Source organism: Ranitomeya imitator, chromosome 3 (genome assembly GCF_032444005.1).
Source record: "Ranitomeya imitator isolate aRanImi1 chromosome 3, aRanImi1.pri, whole genome shotgun sequence".
In the NCBI taxonomy this organism is placed as follows: Eukaryota; Metazoa; Chordata; class Amphibia; order Anura; family Dendrobatidae; genus Ranitomeya; species Ranitomeya imitator.
Window position 1 is genome coordinate 540,210,247 of NC_091284.1, and position 26,481 is coordinate 540,236,727.

General features: G+C 41.8%; 1 protein-coding gene across 3 annotated transcripts in view; it reads right to left on the bottom strand.

Annotated features, from left to right (window-relative positions):
* OCA2 (OCA2 melanosomal transmembrane protein) overlaps nt 1–26,481 on the bottom strand; it is an 809,946-nt gene that overhangs the window by 550,931 nt on the left and 232,534 nt on the right. For all 3 annotated transcript variants that reach the window (XM_069757832.1, XM_069757833.1, XM_069757834.1), the window contains one exon: nt 16,738–16,833. In XM_069757832.1, coding sequence (XP_069613933.1) covers nt 16,738–16,833 — 96 coding nt within the window. The remainder of the gene's footprint in view (nt 1–16,737; nt 16,834–26,481) is intronic.

A 26,481-nucleotide genomic window follows, 5' to 3' on the forward strand; every position in this document is an offset into this window, starting at 1 on the left:
TTGTGCTGACCGCAAAGCTATCTTTCCTATCCTCGGTCTATTCAGTAAGTCGGGCCTCACTTTGCTTAAATCTATTTCATCTCTGTGTTTGTATTTTCATCTTAACTCACAGTCATTATATGTGGGGGGCTGCCTTTTCCTTTGGGAAATTTCTCTGAGGCAAGGTAGGCTTATTTTTCTATCTTCAGGGCTAGCTAGTTTCTCAGGCTGTGCCGAGTTGCATAGGGAGCATTAGGCGCAATCCACGGCTACCTCTAGTGTGGTATGATAGGATTAGGGATTGTGGTCAGCAGAGTTCCCACGTCTCAGAGCTCGTCCTATGTTAGTAACTATCAGGTCACTTTGTGTGCTCTTAACCACTAGGTTCATTGTGGTTCTGAATCACCTGTTCATAACAGGATCCCTTAGGGTTAGGGTTGGGGGGTGGCTTATCAGTGTGTATTCTTGTGTTTTTCTATAAAAACACATGCAAACGCATGTGCTTAAAAACGCATGCGTTTACATAGATATCAATATGTTTTTTTGCGGCAAAAAACGCTGCTAAAAATTACTACATGTTGCATTTCTGCAATACAACTCATGCAGAGAAAAAACGCATGCGTCATCAAAACGCATGCCAAAAAACGCATGCGTTTTTAATGTTAAGTATAGGAAAAAAAACGCATGCTTTTTTTTGCGCAAAAAAAAAAAAAAACGCAAATGTGAAACCAGCCTAAGCTAAACATATTTTGGGCATCAGTGCAGATTTCCTCCTCCTGACTCTGCGAAGCTTGAGTACACTTTTGATGACGATGGCATTGAATGTGTGAACAGCTCTTCAGACTCACCCATCTGTGGTTCCCTACATTCAATTGTACAGTCGGGACGCAAAGGGAAGCAACAGTAATTTGGGTGCCACCTCTGTGGACTGTACTGGGTGTGATATTGAGATGGAGGAAGAGGAGGAGAAAAAGCACTTGCCATCCACTCGAGCACATGCTCTTTCTAGGGCTCATCAACAAGGTGTACCTACCAAAGAAAGGTAGTGGAGTAGCCAATCCAATGACAGAAGTTGTCAGTTGTCTTTGTATAGGACGTGACACTGTTGGTTCACTAGTGCTTTCACAAACATTACCACCTACTCCACGGACGCCTTGAACACCAAGCCTATTCCCACTTACACCACGACCTTGCTTTTTCCCAGTCATGTTGCTCCGATAGTGTAGAAGGAGAACAGTATTAGCAACAAAAATTAGACAAGGTGAAATATGGTGTGTTGAATTTCATTAGTCACAAAAGAAAGAATTGTTTGAGTGTGGATGAGTCTTGATGATATGCTTCAAACAATTTTAAAATTAGATCTCTCTTAAAAGTATGACGTTAGTAACAGAATAATTTTTGGGGGGCCTGTAGATTAGGCCTTTATAACAGGCCCCCCAAACATTCTTCTGTTACTGATGCCTGTATAACATAGACTAGATGCTACAAGCAATTTCTAAGTGAGATGTCCAGTACTGTACAACATTAGAAACTGAACAATTTGTTTTGTGTGTGGGTGACGCCTGTATAACCTAGAAGATATGCTCCAAACAATTTCAAAATCTGACTTAGCCTGCTGCATCACGTTTGTAAAACCCCATTTTATTTGTTATGTGCAATAGCGCTGCACCGCCAGAAAATTACAACTTGGATTACGGTGGCCTCTATCACATTTACTAACAGAATTTTTTTTTTAAAGTGCATGAGCAATGCAGACTGTGGAACTTCACCGCCACTAACTAAGGTGTGATATGGCATAGTGAATCATGGTAGCAATTGCCCCCCCCCCCAAAAAAAAAAGCCATGGGCCACCAGAGGCTTCAAGAAAATGGCCGCCAGAGGTCACATGTGCGCAGATTAAGATCTCGGCAGCCATTTTCCTGAAGCCAAGTGCCGCCACGGCTTCAGGAAGATGTCCGCAAGGAAACTTGCGATTCACTCTGCTCTGCTCACCGTGGACACCAGGCCACCGCATTGCTACATTTCTGCCACCGGCATCCTGAAGAAGCGACTGCTGCATGCTCTGCCTCACCGCCTACACCGGACTCACAGCATCGCACCCCGGGACTGAAGCATTGCCCCACTTCTGCTACCACCGGCTTCCTGAGGAAGGGACTATGCCTTCCATGACCCCGCTACACCACTGCTGGACCTCAGGTAAGATACCTTAAATTTGGATAATAAGAGAGACCCCCATCTTATAAAAATATTTTTTTCTGCTATTTTCCACCCCAAAAAATGGGGTGCGTCTTATGGTCCGATGCATCTTTTAGTCCAAAAAATATGGTAGTTACGAACACTGCCAGTGTCAAGGACAGCTTCCCTGCATTGTTGCAGTGTTAAAATGGCACTAAAACAAGATTTCTGCTCTTTATATGGAGAGGGACATGCGATTTCAGAAGCCAATGACAAGCCACGGTGTCAAGACATTGTGGATGTTTCCTACCCCCTGAGTGTGTGCACATTGCGGCTAGCCAAAGTTACAAAAAAAAATACTGTTTACAAGTACGCCGCACCTCTGATATGCCACCATTATCGTAGCCAAATTCCTGAAAATACTTTAGAGGCAATGCAAATATTTTCTCTCACTATTTACCAAATGTTACCAATTTTATAAAATTTTGCTCATGTTTTCGATCATGAATCCGAACATGCCATATTGGTACTGAATTTATGTTTGGTGATCGTTTTTCAAATAAATTTGATCACTACAGTTAACCACACATTGATACTTTTTTTTGATAGCGATAAGATAGAGCAATTTATATAAATATTCATTCCATTTTGGCTTTTTGATATGAAATCTTAATTATTATTCTGTTTATACTCCATGTACCCATTTTTTGTACTTTCCTTGTCTTTTTTGAGCTTATCTTGTTAACTTCTATTGATCTTTACATATGGAGAACATTTTCCTTATATGCCAGTGCTATTGAGCATTGCGCCTTTTAACCCCTTTCTGACCTTTGACGTACTATCCCGTCGAGGTGACTGGGCCTATCTGACCCTCGAATGGATAGTACGTCATAGCGATCGGCCGCGCTCACGGGGGGAGCGCGGCCGGGTGTCAGCTGCTTATCGCAGCTGATATCCGGCACTATGTGCCAGGAGTGGTCACGGACTGCCCCCGGCACATTAACCCTCGGCACACCGCGATCAAACATGATCGCGGTGTGCCGGCGGTATAGGGAAGCATCGCACAGGGAGGGGGGGCTCCCTGCGGGCTTCCCTGAGACCCCCGCAGCAACGCGATGTGATCGCGTTGCTGTGAGGGTCTCTTGCCTCCTCCTCCTCTTTGCAGGCCCGGATCCAAGATGGCTGCGGCATCCGGGTCCTGCAGGGAGGGAGGTGGCTTACCAAGTGCCTGCTCAGAGCAGGCGCTTGGTAAGCCTGCACTGCTGTAAGTCAGATCGCTGATCTGACAGTGCTGTGCAAACTGTCAGATCAGCAATCTGTGATGTCCTCCTGGGACAAAGTAAACAAGTTTAAAAAAAAAATTCCACATGTTTAAAAAAAAAAAAAAAAAAAAATTCCTAAATAAAGAAAAAAATTATTCCCATAAATACATTTCTTTATCTAAATAAAAAAGCAAACAATAAAAGTACACATATTTAGTATCACCACGTCCGTAAAGATCCAACCTATAAAACTGTCCCACTAGTTAACCCCTTCAGTAAACACCGTAAGAAAAAAAAAAAAAACACGAGGCAAAAAACAACGCTTTATTATCATACCGCCGAATAAAAAGTGGAATAACACACGATCAAAAAGACAGATATAAATAACCATGGTACTGCTGAAAACGTCATCTTGTCCTGCAAAAAAGGAGCCACCATACAGCATCATCAGCAAAAAAATAAAAAAATGTTATAGTCCTCAGAATAAGCGATGCAAAAATAATTATTTTTTCTATAAAATAGTTTTTATCGTATAAAAGCGGCAAAACATAAAAAAATGATACAAATGAGGTATCGCTGTAAATGTACTGACCCGAAGAATAAAACTGCTTTATCAATTTTACCAAACGCGGAACGGTATAAACGCCTCCCCCAAAAGAAATTCATGAATAGCTGGTTTTTGGTCATTCTGCCTCACAAAAATCGGAATAAAAAGCGATCAAAAAATGCCACGTGCCCGAAAATGTTACCAATAAAAACGACAACTCGTCCCGCAAAAAACAAGACCTCACATGACTCTGTGGACTCAAATATGGAAAAAATATAGCTCTCAAAATGTGGTAACGCAAAAAATATTTTTTGCAATAAAAAGCGTCTTTCAGTGTGTGACAGCTGCCAATCATAAAAATCCGCTAAAAAACCTGCTATAAAAGTAAATCAAACCCCCTTCATCACCCCCTTAGTTAGGGAAAAATTAAAAAAATGTATTTATTTCCATTTTCCCATTAGGGTTAGGGCTAGGGTTAGGGTTATGGCTAGGGCTAGGGCTAGGGTTTGGGTTAGGGTTAAGGCTACAGTTAGGGTTGGGCTAAAGTTAGGGTTAGGGTTTGGATTACATTTACGCTTGGGAATAGGGTTGGGATTAGGGTTAGGGGTGTGTCTGGGTTAGAGGTGTGGTTAGGGTTACAGTTGGGATTAGGGTTAGGGGTGTGTTTGGATTAGGGTTTCAGTTATAATTGGGGGTTTCCACTGTTTAGGCACATCAGGGGCTCTCCAAACGCGACATGGCGTCCGATCTCAATTCCAGCCAATTCTGCGTTGAAAAAGTAAAACATTGCTCCTTCCCTTCCGAGCTCTCCCATGTGCCCAAACAGGGGTTTACCCAAACATTAGGGGTATCAGCGTACTCAGGACAAATAGAACAACTTTTGGGGTCCAATTTCTCCTGTTACCCTTGGGAAAATACAAAACTGGGGGCTAAAATATAATTTTTGTGAGAAAAAAAGATTTTCTATTTTCACGGCTCTGCATTATAAACTGTAATGAAACACTTGGGGGTTCAAAGTTCTCACAACACATCTAGATTAGTTCCTTGGGGGGGTCTAGTTTCCAAAATGGTGTCACTTGTGGGGGGTTTCTACTGTTTAGGTACATTAGGGGCTCTGCAAGCGCAATGTGACGCCTGCAGACCAATCCATCTAAGTCTGCATTCCAAATGATGCTCCTTCCCTTCCGAGCTCTGCCATGCGCTCAAACGGTGGTTCCCCCCCACATGTGGGGTATCAGCGTACTCAGGACAAATTGGACAACAACTTTTGGGGTCCACTTTCTCCTGTTACCCTCGGGAAAATACAAAACTGGGGGCTAAAAAATAATTTTTGTGGGAAAAAATTTTTTGTTTCATTTTTTACGGCTCTGCATTATAAACTTCTGTGAAGCCCTTGGTGGGTCAAAGTGCTCACCACACCTCTAGATAAGTTCCTTAGGGGGTCTACTTTCCAAAATGGTGTCACTTGTGGGGGGTTTCAATGTTTAGGCACATCAGTAGCTCTCCAAACGCAACATGGCGTCCCATCTCAATTCCTGTCAATTTTGCATTGAAAAGTCAAATTGCCCTCCTTCGCTTCCGAGCTCTGTCATGCGCCCAAACAGTGATTTACCCCCACATATGGGGTATCGGCGAACTCAGGACAAATTGTACAACAACTTTTGGGGTCCATTTTTTTCTTGTTTCCCTTGGTAAAGTAAAACAAATTGGAGCTGAAGTAAATTTTTTGTGGAAAAAAAGTTAAATGTTCATTTTTATTTAAACATTCCAAAAATTGCTGTGACACACCTGAAGGGTTAATAAACTTCTTGAATGTGGTTTTGAGCACCTTGAGGGGTGCAGTTTTTAGAATGGTGTCACACTTGGGTATTTTCTATCATATAGACCCCTCAAAATGACTTCAAATGAGATGTGGTCCCTAAAAAAAATGGTGTTGTAAAAATGAGAAATTGCTGGTCAACTTTTAACCCTTATAACTCCCTAACAAAAAAACATTTTGGTTCCAAAAGTGTGCTGATGTAAAGTAGACATGTGGGAAATGTTACTTATTAAGTATTTTGTGTGACATATCTCTGTGATTTAATTGCATAAAAATTCAAAGTTGGAAAATTGCAACATTTTCAAAATTTTCGCCAAATTTCCGTAAATTAAAGTAAAACGCAGGTAACATCAAATAAATTTTACCACTTTCATGAAGTACAATATGTCACAGGAAAACAGTGTCAGAATCACTGGGATCCGTTGAAGCGTTCCAGAGTTATAACCTCATAAATGGACAGTGGTCAGAATTGTAAAAATTGGCCTGGTCATTGACGTGCAAACCACCCTTGGGGGTAAAGGGGTTAATAGGGTTTGTGATTGTTTATGCAATAAAAATATAGTTTAATAGTTTTTTGGGAGATTTTTTTGACTCATTTGGTCTCTCGTAGGATTAATATACAGCTCTGGCAAAAATTAAGAGACCACTGCAAAATTTTCAGTTCGTCTGATTTTTCTCTTTATAGGTATATTTTTGAGTAAAATGTAAATTCTTTTATTCTATAAACTACTAACAACATGTCTCTGAAGTTCCAAGCAATAAATTTTGTATTTATTTTCTGAAAATGAGAAATGGTCAAAATAACAAAAAAAATCCTTTAGAAACAACAATACTAATGTTTCAACTCAGGAAGAGTTCAGAAATCAATATTTTGTGGAATAGCCATGATTTTTATTTGCAGCTTTCATGCGTCTTGGCATGCTTTCCACCAGTCTTTCATACTGCTTTTCGGTGCCCTTATGCCACTCCTGGTACACAAATTTAAGCAGTTCTTTGTTTGATGGCTTCTGACTATCCATCTTCCTCTTGATTACATTCCAGAGGTTTTCAATGGGGTTCAGGTCTGGAGATTGGGCTGGCCATGACAGGAATTTGATGTGGTGGTCCTTCATCCACACCTTGATTGACCTAGCTGTGTTTCATGGCGCATTGTCCTGCTGAACAAAACAGTCCTCAGAGTTAGGGAACATTACCTGAGCAGAAGGAATCAACTGTTTTCTAGGATAACTTTTTATGCGGCTTGATTCTTACATCCTTAGCAAATATTAACCTGCCCAATTCCAGCCTTGCTGAATCATCCCCAGATCATCACCGATCCTCCACCAAATTTTACAGTGGGTGCAAGACAATGTGGCTTGTACACCTCTCCAGGTCTCTGTCTAATCATGAGACGAACAGGTGTTGGGCAAAGCTGAAAATTAGACTCATCAGGTAATATTACCTTACTCCAGTCCTCTATGGTCCAATGCTTATGGTCTTTGGCAAACTTCAGCTTTGCTCTCCTTTGCTTCTCATGATGAAAGACTTCTTTGTAGCTTTACAAGACTTGAGTCCTGCCTCTAGGAGCCTGTTACGAACTGTTCTTGCCATTTACTTCACTCCAGCTGCCATTTGCCATTCCTTTTGTAGGTCACTTGATGTCATACTGCAGTTGCTGAGTGACATTCGAATAAGATGATTGTCATCCCGATCAGTGGAGAGTCATTTTCGCCCTATGCCGGTCTAAAGCTTTGTTGTCCCCAATGTCTGCTGCTTGACCTTGTTGTAATGGACTGCAGTCTTAGGCTAGTTTCACACTAGCGTTTTGAGGAGCTGTGGAGGGCTGCGGACTTCCTCCGTGAAGCCCCGCGGACTTCCTCCGTGAAGCCCCGCCCCCAGCTAAACCTCCGCTGCTAGCTCCGCCTACTTCTGCATGTGGCCTGCGTACCCATCTTTAACATTAGGTACGCAGGTCATGCGGCTGTATGCGGATGCTTCCGCATGCGTCGTTTTGGCGATGCAGAGAGAAAAAAAATTACTACAAGCTGCGTTCTACGCTGGTCGCCGCATCGTCAAAACGACGCATGCGGACGCATCCGCATACAGCCGCACGACCTGCATACCTAATGTTAAAGATAGGTATGCAGGCCGCATGCAGGAGTAGGCGGAGCTAGCGGTGGAAGTGCGGCCGAGGGCAAGGCTTCATGGAGGAAGTCCGCAGCCCTCCGCAGCTCCTCAAAACACTAGTGTGAAACTAGCCTTAGAAATTTTAAGGATGAAGGCAACATGACGCTTACTATGTCCCTCTGCTAGTAAAGATAGAATTGAGCCCTTCTTTTCCTCACTCAAAACTTTTCTTTTCAACTTCTTTGGCATGGTGAAGTTATTTTTTCATTCCTATTATTTTTGGGATATTACTAGCACTTGTTTTGCCATCCAGCTTGTCCTATTGCAAGAGGATTGTGAACACCACAGCAGTGTTTTTTATGCTTTCCTTCGTTAAATAAGATTTGGTTCAGGTGATCACCTAATCAGAAGCACATTAAGTAGAATGAGGTGTACTCTGGTTGGAATTCAACTGACACTGGAATGGAATGGCTGACATGTAGAGAAGCTGATTTTTATAAAAGTGTGCAGTGGTCTCTTATTTTTTGCCAGAGCTGTATTATGTTGAGTCTTCTCCAATTATGACATTTACAGTCGTGAAATCCTTTTTTTCTACACAGGAGTCTTGTAAACTAGACAGGCTCGCCACCACCGTAACACTTTCTGCAATCTACTAGGTTGCAAACAAGGTACAGAGGGATTTTAATGCTTCTTAAATCAGAGCAATATATTAGTTCTTTGCACTTGCTGCTTTCACAGTGACATGACCACTACACATGTCTATATAAATTCCCATGAGGTTGCACTAAGCAAAGATATCCAGCATGTCAATTTAAATAGATTATTAAACATGATAAAAATTGTAATTGTAACTTTTGGTCAGCTTTCGGCCATGTGCACATGTTGCGGATCCGCAGCATTTTTTTTTACTTTTCCGCCCTAGTCCTTTTAACAACGAGTGTCGCACGACGATCCCATGTGCAGAACAGTCACATTGGGAGATGTGACTGCTCTACCCAGCCTCCGATGATACACTACGGGAGGGATCACCTCCTGTCAGTGTATCACTGCGCAGCCGTGAGAGGTCACTCGAGTACATCAGCTGATCAGCTCCGGTTCTCAGTGGTGCCTTAAGTAAGAGCACAAACTCCGGTGAACTCTCAGTGATACACTGCAGGAGTGATTAGCTTCTGTCAGTGTATAACCGGAGGCCGGGTAGAGCGAACACATATCCCGATTCTACACGTGAGATCGCTGTGGGACACGCTGTAACTACATCGGACAGGGAGTATTTATGTTAGTTTATTATTTTATTTTTGTTGCAGGAGATGGAGAGATTCAGGATTTAGGTGATTAAGTGATGCAGTAAGTATGGTAAATTAAGATTCAATAATGAAGTCAGTGTGATTATTTCAATTAAAGGACTTTATTCTGGCATAGTCTTTATTTACCATATAACTAAAGGATTAGTAATGGATAGGTGTCTAATTGACGCTTCTCCATAACTAAGCCGTGGGTTTGATGTCACCGGACAATACAAAGGTGACATCAACCCCACAAATATTACCCCACTTGCCACTGCTACAGGGAGCGAGGCTAAGAGCCAGACTTGGCGCATCTATAAGATGCACCATTTATGGGGTGGCTGAGAAGTGATGTTTTTAGCCTGGGGGGTGCCAATACACATGGCCCCTTCACAGGCAATTAATATCAGCCTGCAGCTGTCTGCCTAGCCTTTCCTAGTTCGATTTTATAGGGGGACCCCATGTCAATTTTTTTCTGGGGATCCCCTGTACACAAGCTAGTAAAGGCTAAGCAAACATAGCTAATATTAATTGCGTGAGAACCTTTATGGCTATTGGTTCCTTCCCAGAATATTAACATCAGCCCTCAGCATTCCCTCTGCTGGTTATTTAAATTACATGGGAGTCCACGCAATTTAAAAAAATAAATACATTTTTTTAAATAAATAGATATTGCACAAAGTGTGTGTGTGTGTGTGTGTGTGTGTGAGAGTGTGAGAGAGAGAGAGTCTTCTATTTAACTCTTTATGTACTAATTTACACACACATACACACACACATATATATATATATATATACACACACACACACACATACACATATTTTATTATATATATTCTATATATACATATCTATATATCTATATCTACCTATCTATATATATATTTATAGATATATATTATATGTAAGAAATGTAAATAAAAATGGCATCACTGGAAAAAGTGATCTTGTCCCACAAAAAGCAAAATGCCATACAGCTTCATTAGCGGGAAAATAAAAATAAAAATTATAGCTGTCAGAATAAAGCGATGCAAAATAATTATTTTTTCTACAAAAGAGTTTTTATTGTGCAGAAGCACTAAAAGAAAGAAAAAATTGAAATAAATGTGGTATCGCTATAATCGTACTGACCCAAATAATAAATATGCCTTATCAATTTTACCACACGTGGAACAGAATAATAATAAAAAAAAAAAAAAAAAACACAATTCCTTAAAGGGAGTCTGTCGCCCCCTTTTTTTTCGATTTGAGATAAAAATATGGTTCAATTGTGCATGAGCTCATTACATAGGAAAACCGGTTACAAAGGTATTTTCTCAGCAAAGGTGGGGAATCGGGGGATATAAAAGGTACTGCTGTAATGCAGAGCTCATGCACAATTGAACTATATTTTTATCTCAGATTGAAAAAAAGGAGTGACAGATTCCCTTCAATTGCTGGTTTTTGTTCATTCTGCCTCTCAAAAATCAAAAAAAGATCATGTGCCTGAAAATTGTACCAATAAAAACATCCCACAAAAAACAAGCCCTCACAGCCATTTTTCCATATTTCGCAGACTAAGTAATCAAAATCTGGCGATGTGTTTCTGCAATAAAAGAAAGCTTTTAGTGTTTTATAGCTGCCAAACTTAAAATATTAATATAAATCACTGTAAATCGCACTGACCCAAAGAATAAAGTCATGTAATCACTTAAACAGTACCAAGAACGGCGTAAATAATGAAACCAATTTTTCACCTACTGTTGATTTTTTAAATTTTGCCTGCCAAACATCGCAATAAGGGTCGGCTCACATTCATCCGGAGTTCTCTGATGTGCGCGATACAAACAGAACCACCCCTGGAAGATTCAATATAATGAGGCAGATGGAAACACTATATGGTGTCCTGCCTGTGATCCGGCAGTGTCCATCTTTTTTAGGTGTGCATAAAAGCTTGGGCATTTCTACTTTCAGCAGAAATTATGGGACAAAGGTTGGTGCTGTTTGTACCCATTCCCCTTTGCGAAAATGTAAAATATGGGGCCAAAACAAAATTTTGGTGATAATTACACTCTTATTTATTTCACTACCCAATGATATAAAATTGTGTGACACACCTTTGGTGTCAATATGATCACTGCATTCCTAGTTGAATTCATTGAGAAATGTAGATTGTAAAATGGGGTCATTTATGAAGGGGGGGGGGAGGTGGGAGTTCTGCTGTTCTGGCAGCTCTGAGGCTCCCCTGCAGTAGATCATGGCACCCAGAAACAATAACAGTAAAATCTGCACTGTAGTATGGCACTCCTTCACTTCTGAGCTTTCTACAGTTTACACACCAAAAACATGGAGTAACAATCCTTTAAAGAATAACTATAATGTATAAAAATTTATTCAGAAAAATGCATGTAAAGACAGGTAAAAAAAAAATGGACATTACATATAAAGGGAAGGTAATATGAAGGGCTCAGTGGAAACAGGAAGACTAACCAATGCTAATCATAAAGTGCCAGTGCTTTAGCATTTCAAAATATCCCAATACACAACATGGTATTGCTGATAAAAATGTAATCATAGTTAATCAGACAATTGAATTAGAGTACACTGGGAGGACAAAATCCCAGACAGCATAGCAGTACATGTATGGAGAATACTGTACAATATATCACTTAGTCAATATCCTTAGCCATATTGTCCTATTAGGATGAGTCAGTCAGCAGCCCCAATCATAGGCCCTGTCTTTATATGTATTTTTCTGAATAAATTTTGTAATAATGTTTTAAAGGATTGTTGCTCCATGTTTTTGGTATTTAAATTGTAATTACGGAGTGTCCATGATACAACTGGACTATTTAAAGGCAGTAGGCCTCCAAGCAGATCGTTCATTCAACTATGGCATCTGTTCTAGTATTATTGTTGCTTTGCACTGTGCCTGAAAAGCATTTCCAAACTACATGTCGGGTATTGCCACACTCAGCAGAAATTTTCACAACAAAACAAGGTTCATTTTTTTCCTACTAGCTCTTAAAAAAATTTAAAAACTTGGGGCTAAAAACATTTTAGTGGTAAAAATGTACTTCATTCTTCACCACCCAAAGGTTTAAAATTCTGTGAGGCACATGGTGACCATATGATCATTGCACCCCAAAGTGAATTCATTGGGTGGTGTAGTTTGTAAAATGAGGTCATTTATATGGGGTTTCTGCTGTTCTGGCATCTCAGGGGCTCTGCGCATGTGACATGGCACCCTCAAATCAGCCCAATAAAATCTGAATTCCAATATTGTGCTTCTTCCCTTCTGAACTTTGCCTCAAAAGTACTTTTCTACTATATATAGGGCATCAATGTACTTAGGAAAAATTGTACAACAAATTTGGAGGTCCATTTTATCCTGCTATCCATGTGAAAATGAGAAAATTTGGGTCTAGAAACCTTTGTGTGAATTTTTTTCTTCATTTCCACAGATCAATATTGTAAAATTTTGTAAAGCACCTGTGGGTTAAAATATTGCACAACACATTTTGGGGTCCATTTTTTCCTTACACATTCAATTAATTCATATGAAGCACCTGAAGAGTTAATAAACTTCTTTAATCCAGTTATGAGCACCTTAAGAGGAGTTGGGGGTACAGTTTTTAGAATGGTGTCACTTTTGGGGATTTTCTGTTATAAAGGTCCCTCAAAGTCACATCAAATGTGAGGTCTCTAAAAAAAATAGTTTTGTAAATTATGTTGGAAAAATGAGAAATCACTTGTCAATTTTTAACTCTTATAATTGCGGAACCAAAAAAATTATGTTTCAAAAATTGTGCCGATGTTAAGTAGACATGTCGGAAATGTTATTTAACTATTTTGTGTGACAACTTGCTGGTTATAAAGGCATAAAAATTAAGTTTGAAAATTGCTAAATTTTCTCCAAATTTAAAATTTTTCACACAAAGTCATATCAAACAAATGTTATCACCATCTTGAAGTGCATTATGTCATGAATCAGTAAGATCCATTGAAGTGTTCAAGAGTTATTTTCAAATTGAGTGACACTGGTCAGAATTGTAAAATTTGGCATAGTCATGAAGATGAAAACAGGCTTGAGAGAGTAAAGGGGTTAATACATTTGCAGCAAATTTTCGTAGATCCATGACCTTTACATTATTAACAAGCTTTCCTTCCTCATGTAACCTGGCTCACTCTCTCTGACACAGCTTCTCCAGCTGCACTTTTGTATGGTGAATTCCACCTTTCCCACATCCCCTGGCCCAGAAGGAAGAATGCCGGAAGAGTTGGTTTTCTCCTGTCAGAAACTGTTCCTTCATCAAAATCCCATTGCCATATGTGCACATCTACTCCCCTTACTTACAACCTCCAACTAGTTGTCATTTACCAACCCCCAGGGCCATCCACCACCTTCTTTCACCACTTCACTACCTGGCTACTTCATTTCTTTTCCATTGATATCTCCACTATCATCATGGGGGACTTTAACATCCCCATTGACACTTCCTACTCAGCTGTCTCTAAGCTTCTCTCACTTCCTCCTTCAACCTCGCTCAATGGTCTTCCACAGCCACTCACAAAGATTGCCACACAATGGACAATATAATCAACTGCCTCCGTTTCCCATTTAACCTCTCTGACTCTCCTCTCTCTCTGACCACAATCTACTCAAATTCTCTTCCCTCTCCAAGTGCACAATCCCCACTCCACAAACTTGCACACCCTCACAGAAATCTTAACCTACACTCACTCTCTGAATTACGTGGCTTTCTTACACACCTAAGTTCCTTGTACAATGGAGATGCTGCTGCCTCTTTCTAAAATGCCACAACAGCTGCAGCTCTTGAATCAGTCGTCCCCTGACATACCAAAGGTCGCACAAAGCAACAGGCAACCCTGGCACACCAACTTGACTAAATAATTGAGGTGGGCTTCCAGAGTTGCTGAGCAGAGATGGAAAAGATCCCACTCTAATGAACACTTCATCACATTCAGTCTCACATTCAGTCTTTCAAGTCATCACTCACTGCAGCAAAACAAACAAGAAGCAGAAGACTGATAACATCAAAAAAAGCATTGGCATTCAGCCCCCCTCATAACTACTAAGCCCTTCTCATCTAAAACCAGTTTCCCCATCATTACAGAAGATCAAATTTCCTCTCCAAATCACATCTCATCACTGTGAACTTGACCCAATCCCGTCCCACCATATCCTAAACCTCATCCATCTCTTTAACAACTGGTGTCTGTACCTCATGTGTCAAACATGCCTCATTTACACCCAGTCTCAAAAAACCCTCCCTTGACCCATGATCTCTGTCTAGCTATCACCCCATATTACTTCCACCTTATGCCTCAAAACTAATGGAACAACTTGCCCATTTTGAACTGTCCTCCCATCTCTCCTCCTGCTCAGTCCTTGACCACTTACAATCTGGCTTCCGACCACATCATTCCACTGAAAATGCCCTGACTAAAGTCACCAGTGACCTACTAACTGCCAAATCCAAGTGACACTACTCTGTCCTCCTCCTCAACCTGTCATCTACCTTCAAAACAGTGGACCATTCCCCCTTACTACAGACTCATTTCTTGGCATCACAGACTTGGCCCCATCTTGGATTTCCTCATACCTAACAGACCAGACATTCAGCTTCTCCTACTCACACCACCCCCTCACCTCGCCCCTGTCTGTGTCCCCCACAGTTTAGTTCTAGGACCATTGCTTGTCTACATCTACACCTATAGCCTCGGACAGCTCAGTGTCTTACGGCTTTCTTTATCACCTCCATGCTGATGACACACAGATCTACCTCTCTGGACCAAAAATTATCTCCTTACTAACCAGAGTCCCACAAGGTCTGTCCACTATTCCATCTTTTTTCTCTGCTAGAATTCTAAAACTTAATATGGATGAAACAGAATTCATCATCTTTCCAACATCTCCATCAAACCCCCGGCTGAACTAGCCATCAAAGTCAATGGATGCTCACTCACTCCAGCGCCGCAAGCTCACTGTCTAAAGGCCCCTTCACATTAAGCGACGCTGCAGCGATACCGACAACAATCCGGATCGCTGCAGCGTCGCTGTTTGGTCGCTGGAGAGCTGTCACACAGACAGCTCTCCAGCGACCAACGATGCCGGTAACCAGGGTAAACATCGGGTAACTAAGCGCAGGGCCGCGCTTAGTAACCCGATGTTTACCCTGGTTACCATGCTAAAAGTAAAAAAAAACAAACACTAGATACTTACCTACAGCCGTCTGTCCTCGGCGCTGCGCTCTGCTTCTCTGCACTCCTCCTGTACTGGCTGGGAGCCGGAAAGCAGAGCGGTGACGTCACCGCTCTGCTTTCCGGCTCACAGCCAGTACAGGAGGAGTGCAGAGCACAGCGCAGGAGGACAGATGGCTGTAGGTAAGTATGTAGCGTTTGTTTTTTTAACTTTTAGGATGGTAACCAGGGTAAACATCGGGTTACTAAGCGCGGCCCTGTGCTTAGTTACCCGATGTTTACCCTGGTTACCAGTGAAGACATCGCTGGATCGGTGTCACACACGCCGATCCAGCAATGTCAGCAGGAGTCCAGCGACGAAATAAAGTTCTGGACTTTATTCAGCGACCAACGATCTCCCAGCAGGGGCCTGATCGTTGGTCGCTGTCACACAACGATTTCCTTAACGATATCGTTGCTACGTCACAAATAGCAACGATATCGTTAACAATATCGTTATGTGTGAAGGTACCTTAAGAGTAACCTTCAACTCTTATCTCTCCTTCAAATCACATATCTAAGCCTTTTCTACTTCCTACAGTCTCCAACTCAAAAGTATTTCCTGGATCCACATGTTCCTCAACCAAGCAGCTGCAAAAGCACTAGCGCATGTCCTCATCACCCCCGCCTTGACTACTGCAATCTCCTGCTTTTTGGCCTCCCCTCTAACACTTTTACACCACTCTGATCTCTCCTAAACTCTGCTGCCTGACTAATCTACCTATCCCCATCTATTCACCAGCCACTCCTCTCTGTCAATCCCTTCACTGGCTCCCCATTGCCCAGAGACTCCAGTTCAAAACCCAAAGCTTTTCATACAAAGTTATCCACAACCTGTATCCTCCTTACATCTGTGACCTAGACTCCCGGTACATACCTGCACGCAACCTCCACATCCTCACAAGATCCCCTTCTCTACTCCCCTTTAATGCCCTCTTCCCACAATGGCATACAACATGTTTCTGTGTATGACCCTACTTTGGAACGATCTACCCCCAATATATAACACTCTTGCCTACTGTGGAAATCTTCAAAAGGAACTTGAAGACCTACCTCTTCCGACAAGCCTACAACCTGCAGTAACCCTCATTCCACCAAATCGCTCCACGACCACCTCTACCATCACCTACTGTATCCTCCCCCATCACTTGTAGATTGATAGCCCATGTGGGCAGAATCCTCTCCTCCTGTACCAGTGGGTGACTAATTTTGATCAAGATAATGGTACTTTTTTTGCTATGTACACCCCTTTTCACATGAAAAGCGACATAGAATAAAATTAATAATTAATAATAATAATATGCACGTGTAGCTAAAAATTACCTTTTATTTTCCGTGTGAACTTTTAACAAAGGTGTCTTCTCTGTGTAAATATTGTCTTTCACTGGACTGAACAGTTTAGGCAGGTTAAAGGGATACCTACAAAATTAAGAAGGTACATGACAAAATAAGTATAGACAGAAGTGTAACAATCCCATAGTAAATAATGTATAATTTTGTTTTTAAAAAGTTTAATACTGTTATTGATAATGATATTGCCATTTAATCTGCAAATACCAAAAAAAAAAAAAATTTATGAGCCTTTTGATATATAATGCTTTTGGGGGAAAAGATCTTCTTCGTCTGAAATTCATGCTCTCTGCTTATAGGTTCAGTCGTTGCTGTCATTGACAGCATTTCCTATATGAGCAAAGGGCTGATTAATAAATAGGACCACCCACTAGACTCCTAAGGCCAAACAGAGCAGTGATGTTAATAAAACTACAGTTATACTAAATCATTTTGTACAAACCAATGATTATCAATTCAGCATCTCCTGCTCTACAAGATGCTGCTAGTAGATCAAATTGCACATATGGAGACTGCATATGTTTAAAATGTTTACCACTCCCTAAAAGGTTTTTCTGCATCATTTTAAGTTTAATTTAGCAATTTCTTAGATTTTAGTGTAGTCTTCATAAAGCCTTCCTCAAACGTCTTTTTGTTACACATGTGCTACCAGCATTTTTCACTGGCAGCATAAGTACACGTTCTTTCCTATGAAGCTATCGACATGGCAGTTTGCTGACCAATCTACTATATAATTGTCTAAGGGTCACTTCCGTCTTTCTGTCTGTCATTCTGTCACGGATATTCATTGGTCGCGGCCTCTGTCTATCATGGAAATCCAAGTCGCTGATTGGTCGCGGCAAAACAGCCACGACCAGGGGCGTAACAACTGCGGTCGCAGGGGTCGCGACTGCGACGGGGCCCGCAGCGCTTTCAGGGCCCGTGCAGTCCAGAAAACAAGTAGCAGGGGAAACAAAGGACTAGGAGACAAGTCACGCACGCATCCTGCTGGCCACGCCCACAGCTTCCCCAGACTTTCAGCAGTGTGGGGCGAGTGGGCGTGTCCGTGAAGGACATGTGACCTAGCAGAACGGCTGGGCTGTCACTGACTGAAGCTGGAGAGATGGAAGAAGGCAGCAGCTGGTGAGTGATGTGCTGCTTACACCTGACACACACACACACACACACACACCTACCTGTTCTATGTGCACAGGACCTATGATGAGGTCACTGGAGGGGAGGAGTCAGGGGTCACATGATCAGTGGCCTCAGTGTATGCACTATGCAGGACTCTGCTGTGCTTGATTGTCATGGTGCTGAATGAGGGGATGTTTATGTAACAGAGCCGTGTGTGTACAAGGTGTACAGAGCGGAGCTGTGTATGTGTGTAGTGGAGCAATGTGTACGAGGTGTACGGAGCGGAGTCAGGTGTGTACGAGATCTACAAAGCTGAGCCGAGGGTGAAAGAGGTGAGCGGATTCGTGTATGTATGGGGTGTATGGAGTGGTGCTGCGTGTTTAAGAGGTGTATAGAGCGGAGCCGCGTGTGGACGGGGTGGACGGAGCGGAGAAGCGTGTGTGTGAGGTGTATGGGGCAAAGCTGCGTGTGTACAAGGTGTAAGGAGCGGAGCTGCGTGTGTACAAGGTGTACGGAGCGGAGCCGCGTGTGTACAAGGTGTAAGGAGCGGAGCTGCGTGTGTACAAGGTGTACGGAGCAGAGCCGCGTATGTACAAGGTGTACGGAGCAGAGCCGCGTGTGTACAAGGTGTACGGAGCAGAGCCGCGTGTGTACAAGGTGTACGGAGCAGAGCCGTGTGTGTACAAGGTGTACGGAGCAGAGCCGCGTGTGTACAAGGTGTACGGAGCAGAGCCGCGTGTGTACAAGGTGTACGGAGCAGAGCCGCGTGTGTACAAGGTGTACGGAGCAGAGCCGTGTGTGTACAAGGTGTACGGAGCAGAGCCGCGTGTGTACAAGGTGTACGGAGCAGAGCCGCGTGTGTACAAGGTGTACGGAGCAGAGCCGTGTGTGTACTGGTTCTCGGAGCGAAGCCGTGTGTGTACGGGCTGTACACGGCTGTGGGCAGAGCCCAGCATGTGCACTGTGGGGGAGTATTGTGTGTACTCGCCAGCATCAGAATGTGCAGTGCGCATGCTCCGGAGCCGACCAGTACACCGAATACACCCCCACACTGCACAGGTCCGGAAATGACGCACTGCAGCGTCATACCAGGAAGAAACAGCACACAAATTTCAAATGGCGGGAGTGCGCTTGGAATTAGAGCGAGGGAGGACATATTACTATAGGGATATGTTAGTTATAAAATCATTTTTCTCAGCGAGTACAGGGCAGTATTAGGTCAGACTATACAACATTGCAACACAACTATAGTGTGCGAAATGAATAGGGAAAATGTGAATTTCGGTGGGAAATATTTTGGCGAAGGGGGGGGGCCCATTTGAAAGTTCGCATCGGGGCCCCTCACTTTGTAGTTACGCCACTGGCCACGACCAATCAGCGACGGGCACATTCCGGAGGGAACATGGCGGCTCCTTCCTCCCCGCAGTAAGTGCCCCCCCCATACTCCCCTCTGGTCACCGCTCACACAGGGTTAATGGCCGTGGTGTAACGCACTCGGTTAACGCTGCTATTAACCCTGTGTGACCAACGTTTTACTATTGATGCTGCCTATGCGGCATCAATAGTAAAAAGATCTAATGTTAAAATTAATTTAAATAAAAAAATCATTATATACTCACCGTCCGTCGGCCCCTCGGATCCACAACTGGCCTTTCCGGCTCACGATGCTTCGGTAACCGGTCCATGCTGCAATCTCAAGAGATGATAACATGGCGGTCTCGCGAGACCGCTACATCATCATCTCGCGAGACCGCAATGCACTCTTTAGACCGGAGCGCGCGAGGACTCAGCGTCGGTAACCGCTTTGCTTGGATCCGGGGGCTCCGGAAGGTGAGTATATAACTATTTTTTATTTGAATTCTTTTTTTTTTTTTAACAGGGATATGACGCCCACATTGCTATATACTATGTGGCTGGGCAATATACTACATGGGCTGTGCTTTATACTACGTGGGCTGTGCAATATACTATGTGGCTGGGCACTATACTACGTGGCTGGGCAATATACTACGTCGCTGGGCAATATACTATGTAGCTGGGCAATATACTACGTGGGCTGTGCAATATACTACGTGGGCTGTGCAATATACTACGTGGGCTGTGCAATATACAGGTCCTTCTCAAAAAATTAGCATATAGTGTTAAATTTCATTATTTACCATAATGTAATGATTACAATTAAACTTTCATATATTATAGATTCATTATCCACCAACTGAAATTTGTCAGGTCTTTTATTGTTTTAATACTGATGATTTTGGCATACAACTCCTGATAACCCAAAAAACCGGTCTCAATAAATTAGCATATCAAGAAAAGGTTCTCTAAACGACCTATTACCCTAATCTTCTGAATCAACTAATTAACTCTAAACACATGCAAAAGATACCTGAGGCTTTTATAAACTCCCTGCCTGGTTCATTACTCAAAACCCCCATCATGGGTAAGACTAGCGACCTGACAGATGTCAAGAAGGCCATCATTGACACCCTCAAGCAAGAGGGTAAGACCCAGAAAGAAATTTCTCAACAAATAGGCTGTTCCCAGAGTGCTGTATCAAGGCACCTCAATGATAAGTCTGTTGGAAGGAAACAATGTGGCAGAAAACGCTGTACAACGAGAAGAGGAGACCGGACCCTGAGGAAGATTGTGGAGAAGGACCGATTCCAGACCTTGGGGAACCTGAGGAAGCAGTGGACTGAGTCTGGTGTGGAAACATCCAGAGCCACCGTGCACAGGCGTGTGCAGGAAATGGGCTACAGGTGCCGCATTCCCCAGGTAAAGCCACTTTTGAACCATAAACAGCGGCAGAGGCGCCTGACCTGGGCTACAGAGAAGCAGCACTGGACTGTTGCTAAGTGGTCCCAAGTACTTTTTTCTGATGAAAGCAAATTTTGCATGTCATTCAGAAATCAAGGTGCCAGAGTCTGGAGGAAGACTGGGGAGAAGGAAATGCCAAAAAGCCTGAAGTCCAGTGTCAAGTACCCACAGTCAGTGATGGTGTGGGGTGCCATGTCAGCTGCTGGTGTTGGTCCACTGTGTTTCATCAAGGGCAGGGTCAATGCAGCTAGCTATCAGGAGATTTTGGAGCACTTCATGCTTTCATCGGCTGAAATGCTTTATGGAGATGAAGATTTCATTTTTCAGCACGACCTGGCACCTGCTCACAGTGCCAAAACCACTGGTAAATGGTTTACTGACCATGGTATTACTGTGCTCAATTGGCCTGCCAACTCTCCTGACCTGAACCCCATAGAGAATCTGTGGGATATTGTGAAGAGAAAGTTGAGAGACGCAAGACCCAACACTCTGGATGAGCTTAAGGCCGCTATTGAAGCATCCTGGGCCTCCATAACATCTCAGCAGTGTCACAGGCTGATTGCCTCCATGCCACGCCGCATTGAAGCAGTCATTTCTGCCAAAGGATTCCCGACCAAGTATTGAGTGCATAACTGAACATTATTATTTGTTGGTTTTTTTGTTTGTTATTAAAAAACACTTTTATTTGATTGGATGGGTGAAATATGCTAATTTATTGAGACAGGTTTTTTGGGTTATCAGGAGTTGTATGCCAAAATCATCAGTATTAAAACAATAAAAGACCTGACAAATTTCAGTTGGTGGATAATGAATCTATAATATATGAAAGTTTAATTGTAATCATTACATTATGGTAAATAATGAAATTTAACACTATATGCTAATTTTTTGAGAAGGACCTGTACTACGTGGGCTGTGCAATATACTACGTGGGCATGCATATTCTAGAATACCCGATGCGTTACAATCGGGCCACCATGTCGTAATACATATTGAATTAAAAAAAGCCACTTGTCCTACAAAAAAAAAAATTAAGGAGTACAATTATCAAAACAACTTGCAAAACCATTTGGCAATACAGACAAAAGACAGGTTTTTGAATAGAACATTGCCTATATAGCCTCAAATTTAATTTGGTAATGTGACATCAAGAAATATAGAGGCATAGACTGTAGAATACATTGTGCTTTTTTAGATCATCCTTTGTTAGATTGCAACATATGAGATGGAGGGCGCTTAAGAAGTCAGAATGACAAGCTCTTTGAGAGGCTGTGTAATTTACAGCATTCTTCCATTGCCCATCATTTTCATCTTAGACATAAGTAGTTTCTCTTCGTATAGAGAGCTAGTCTCCTGAAGAAATTGTTCCCTATAAAAATATTGTATAAAACAGAACAGCTTGTTGCAACATTTCTGATAATTCGACTCAGTGTCAATTTCAATTTATAGACATTTTTCCTAGTATTTTCCCATCATGATGCATTTTCTTTATTAAAATATCCATCCAGATTTGTAAACTTTACCTTGGGGAAGGAATTTAGCTCGTTGCCCAGTTTTGGCTGAACAGATTATTGAAAACACAAAGTTTGCCAAACCAGAGAGAAGACAAATTCAGAGTTGGTGCTCCTAATTAGGTGGGGGGTGATACATTTGTTTCCATATATGACCTCTTCACTAAATATATCAGATGACACCAGTCGGCTAGTGTAGCACAGAAGAGAAGCACACTAAGATGTCAGAATAATGAAGTTTCCTGTGGCAAGATGCAAATTTAAGGCAAAACATGACTGCATCCTCCTTCCTACAGCTCTGTAGTCTGTTTCTCCACTGTGCTTACCTAGGTCATGTCTAGAAAGGAGTTACTACTATGAGCGATGCTGTCACAGGACAGGGGCAAAGCCTTGTAGATTACACTTATGAGCAGGGTTGCCACCTTGATTTCTTACTTATTCTGGTCAACTTGCCAGAAAAACAAATTGACCAAATGATACTTTTATTGACACAATGGAAAACCATTAGAAATCATTATGATGTGAGATGGACGAATCCCTGGATATTCGGGTCCAGTGGATTAAGCCGAACAGTTAAAAATAAAATAAAAAAAAAAAGTTTGGTTCAGGTTCCAGAACCCTGAACTCATTCACTTGAATGAAGGGCCCAAACATCCAGTGTTTGCTATGCTGTAATGTGCAGGACAGCGCGGCAAACAAAACCTCTGATCGGTAAAAAGTTTAGCCTACGCCTGCTGCCGCTAATAACAGCGAGAGCAGGTGGTGCCTGATGGGAGTATTCATCAGCCAATACCTGCTCTCAAAATAAATAATTTTAAAAACAAAACCGACTTGAGTTTCCCTGTATTTTTGATAACCAGTTAGGAAAAACTGACATCTGTGGGCCGCAACCCTCAGCTGTCAGCATTAGCAAGGCTGGTTATTAAAAATAGAGGAGTCCCCATGCTGTGTTTAAATTTTTTTTAAATAATTATAAAAAACAGTGAAGGGGTCACCCCCATTTTTGACAACCAGCCAAGCTAAAGAAGACAGCTGGGGGTGGTATTTTCCGTCTGATAAGGGCTATGGATATTGGCAAACAGCCTAAAAATAGCCGCCCAGAAAAAGCACATCTATTAGATGTGCCAATTTTAGCATTTTTGCCTAACTCTTTCCACTTGCCCTGTGGCAGTGTTAAGTGGGGTTCATATTTGTGAGTTGTCACTTTTGTATTGTCCAGTCACATTAAGCCCACAGCTTAGTAATGGAGAGGCATCCATAAGACACCTACCCATTACTAATCCTATAGTTATATTGTAAATGAACACACAGCAAGACTAAAGTTCTTAATTTGAAATAAAAAAAACGTGTACTTTAATTAAAACTAATAAACACAGTTATACTTGCTTAACACCCATTCCACTGAAGCCAAAGTCTCCCATAAAAAATAAAAAACAACCATATCCCTCACCTGATCATTTTGTCCCTCGCCATAATCCATGTCCGGTGATACAGTTTTTAACTTGGACGGTGCCAAGAAGTGACTGTAAAGACTCAGAACCACTTGGGAATGAGTTGCTGCGAGCTCAGCCTCAGTGATTAGCGGTGACTTCATCGAGGTTATCCAGGCCACTGAGGCGGTGTTCCCAAGCTTTTACTGTGGTGAACTCTGGGATCACCGCTAGTACAGTGAGACATTTTTTCACTGTGCTGGCAGTGATCTCACTGAGGTCCCTACAGTTCAAAGGCCTGGCTGGGAATGCAGCCTCGGTGACCTGTCAAATAACAGCATGGGAACCTCGGCTCTCTGACCGGCAGTAATGATTTTAATGCCTATCAGAGGCAATGTTTGCTGTGCTGTCATGCATATGACAGTGTAGGAAACACCCCCATGATCAGACTGACAAATCCGAACAGTAACAAGGACTTCCTTTTAATCCGGATATGGATTTGAAGTTCTTTTTGTCAACAGGCCATATGAATAATTGAGCTTCATTCACTATAAAATTGGTAATTACAATCTAAATATTCTGAATACGTTTCTTGAGCTTCAAAAAAAAATCATGGACGCCTGTTTTTTGTTACTGACTGCGCAAAAAAGTTCCCTATTTTTCTTGACGGTCTTGGAACTTCGGGAAGGTTGTCAAATGGTAGCTCACTTTATGCTGGTAAACTGAGTGAAGTCAGGTATTGCAGAATGAGGCTGAGTGAATGGATGTTCTGCAGTATGGTGTTCTATTTAAAAGGACAGTGGAGTAATGAAGTGCAGGATAGGACAGTGCATCAGAGGAGTGGTGCAGGGCTTTTCCCAGTTCACCCTGGTTTGATTCAACTGTAGCAGTCTCTGTAAAACTGATACTAGTGATGATATCAGCAGGTTGGTGCTGCTAGGACATAGGAGCTGTAATTAGCTCTATTCTCTCTCCTATGTATAACATTTTCTAGTGATGCAGTGGTAGGAGGTGGTCAATAGCATCATGCTGCTGGCATTATGCCACCAGGGCCTGGAGTGCAGACACAAAAAGGACAAAAGCAAAGTCGAATGCTCCTTACTGGGCAATACGATTGAAAACTAAATAACAAAAAAAAGGAACTATGCAGAGAAGGGACATCGCGGAGAGGAAACAGTGGAGTGGGGTACATAGTGATGTGGGATAGCATCAAGGCCATTGTTCATAATGGAGGGTGGTGTGGAGGCAATATTTTACAGGAAAGGTTAGGATAGAGGTCATGTGTCATAGGGGACAGTGTCGTAGTCATTGTGTTCAGGATAAACAGTGATGGGAAATCATTTATTCAGTGCACAGCATGGGTGGATATTTTTATTCACGGGCACCATGAGGACATTGTATTATTTTCTTTTAAGGATGTGCTTCAGGAGAAGAAGAAAAGAAAGAAGAGAAAAGTCTGCAGAGACTAGTTATGACTTTAAAAAGTCTGCATAGTACTTGGATCAGATGGAGAAGAAAATAAACTCCATTCAGAAAATCTAGCATATATAAGTTTTTTTGTGATACTGACTACGTCAACTATGTACTTTGGTTCTTGTTTGGTCTGCAGTCTGATGATGGTTAATAAACAAGCATATCCTTACCATTGTTAAGTTCATACTGAAAGTTGCAGGTTCGCGAGATAGAAATGTTAATATACTGTATATATGATGGGGGTTGACTTGACATTGCTGTCAATCCCAGTACTAAGCTTGGAGCTGTATTCATGTACAGAATATGGTTCTGTTTGCTTTATTCCTTCTTTAGCTATATTCAAACACTAATGGTTCTTGTGCTATACAAAAGGTAGTAGTGATGAGCAAGCGTGTTCAGATAAGGTGTTCCCCGAGCACGCTCATGTGCGAATAAAGTATCTTCGGTGTGCTCGAATACTAATGTTCGAGTCACCGTGGTTGCATGTCTCACGGCTGTTCGACAGCCACAACACGTTCAGGTATTATCCGTTTGTTTGGCAATCCCAGTCAGTCTTTATGAAGAGCGCAATAAGAATTATAACCAAAACAGAAGATATAACATATGACCTGTAACTGGACCCAGTGCAGGGCAACAGGTGGGCACGCCAAACTATATTTTATAATGAATAACCAGAGCAAATATTCAAAAGATATTGTTTAAAAAATACCATTTTATTGAAATCTCAGAGAAACACTCACATGCATATAAGCACCAAGCAAAACAGTTACAGAGTTTCATAAGAAAAGAGTATGCTGCAGTAAGTTACACCAAATTCATTAAGAGTCGTATGCCTATTAAGTTTTGATACAGGAAATAAATATATCTTGGTACCGTGTTAGCCAGTAGATAGAAAAATATTTAGAATTGAGAGTCCTCAGTGGTTGTGTTCCATAAAGATCTAATAAGATAAGATCTGAGGACTCTCAATTCTAAATATTTTTCTATTAAGTTTTGTGAATTCCTACAACTGTTACGCGCAATATTACTACAATTACGGATTATATATATATATATATATATATATATATATATATATATATATATATATATATATATATATATATATATATATCTATATCAAAAAGGAGATCATGGAAGCAGATAGCCATAAGACTACAAATTTTTATTGGAACATTTGTAAAAACAATGAGTACAGTAAAAGATATAAAAAAGTGGGGATAGAATTATGCAGAAAAATATAACCACCACAGCACAGGGGTAATAGATTGCATTGTTGTCAATGGTAAATATATTTCATGCGCTAAAAATTTTATACTATAGAAAAAATATATAATTGGAAGAACCCAGAAGGGGGCTTCTTACTC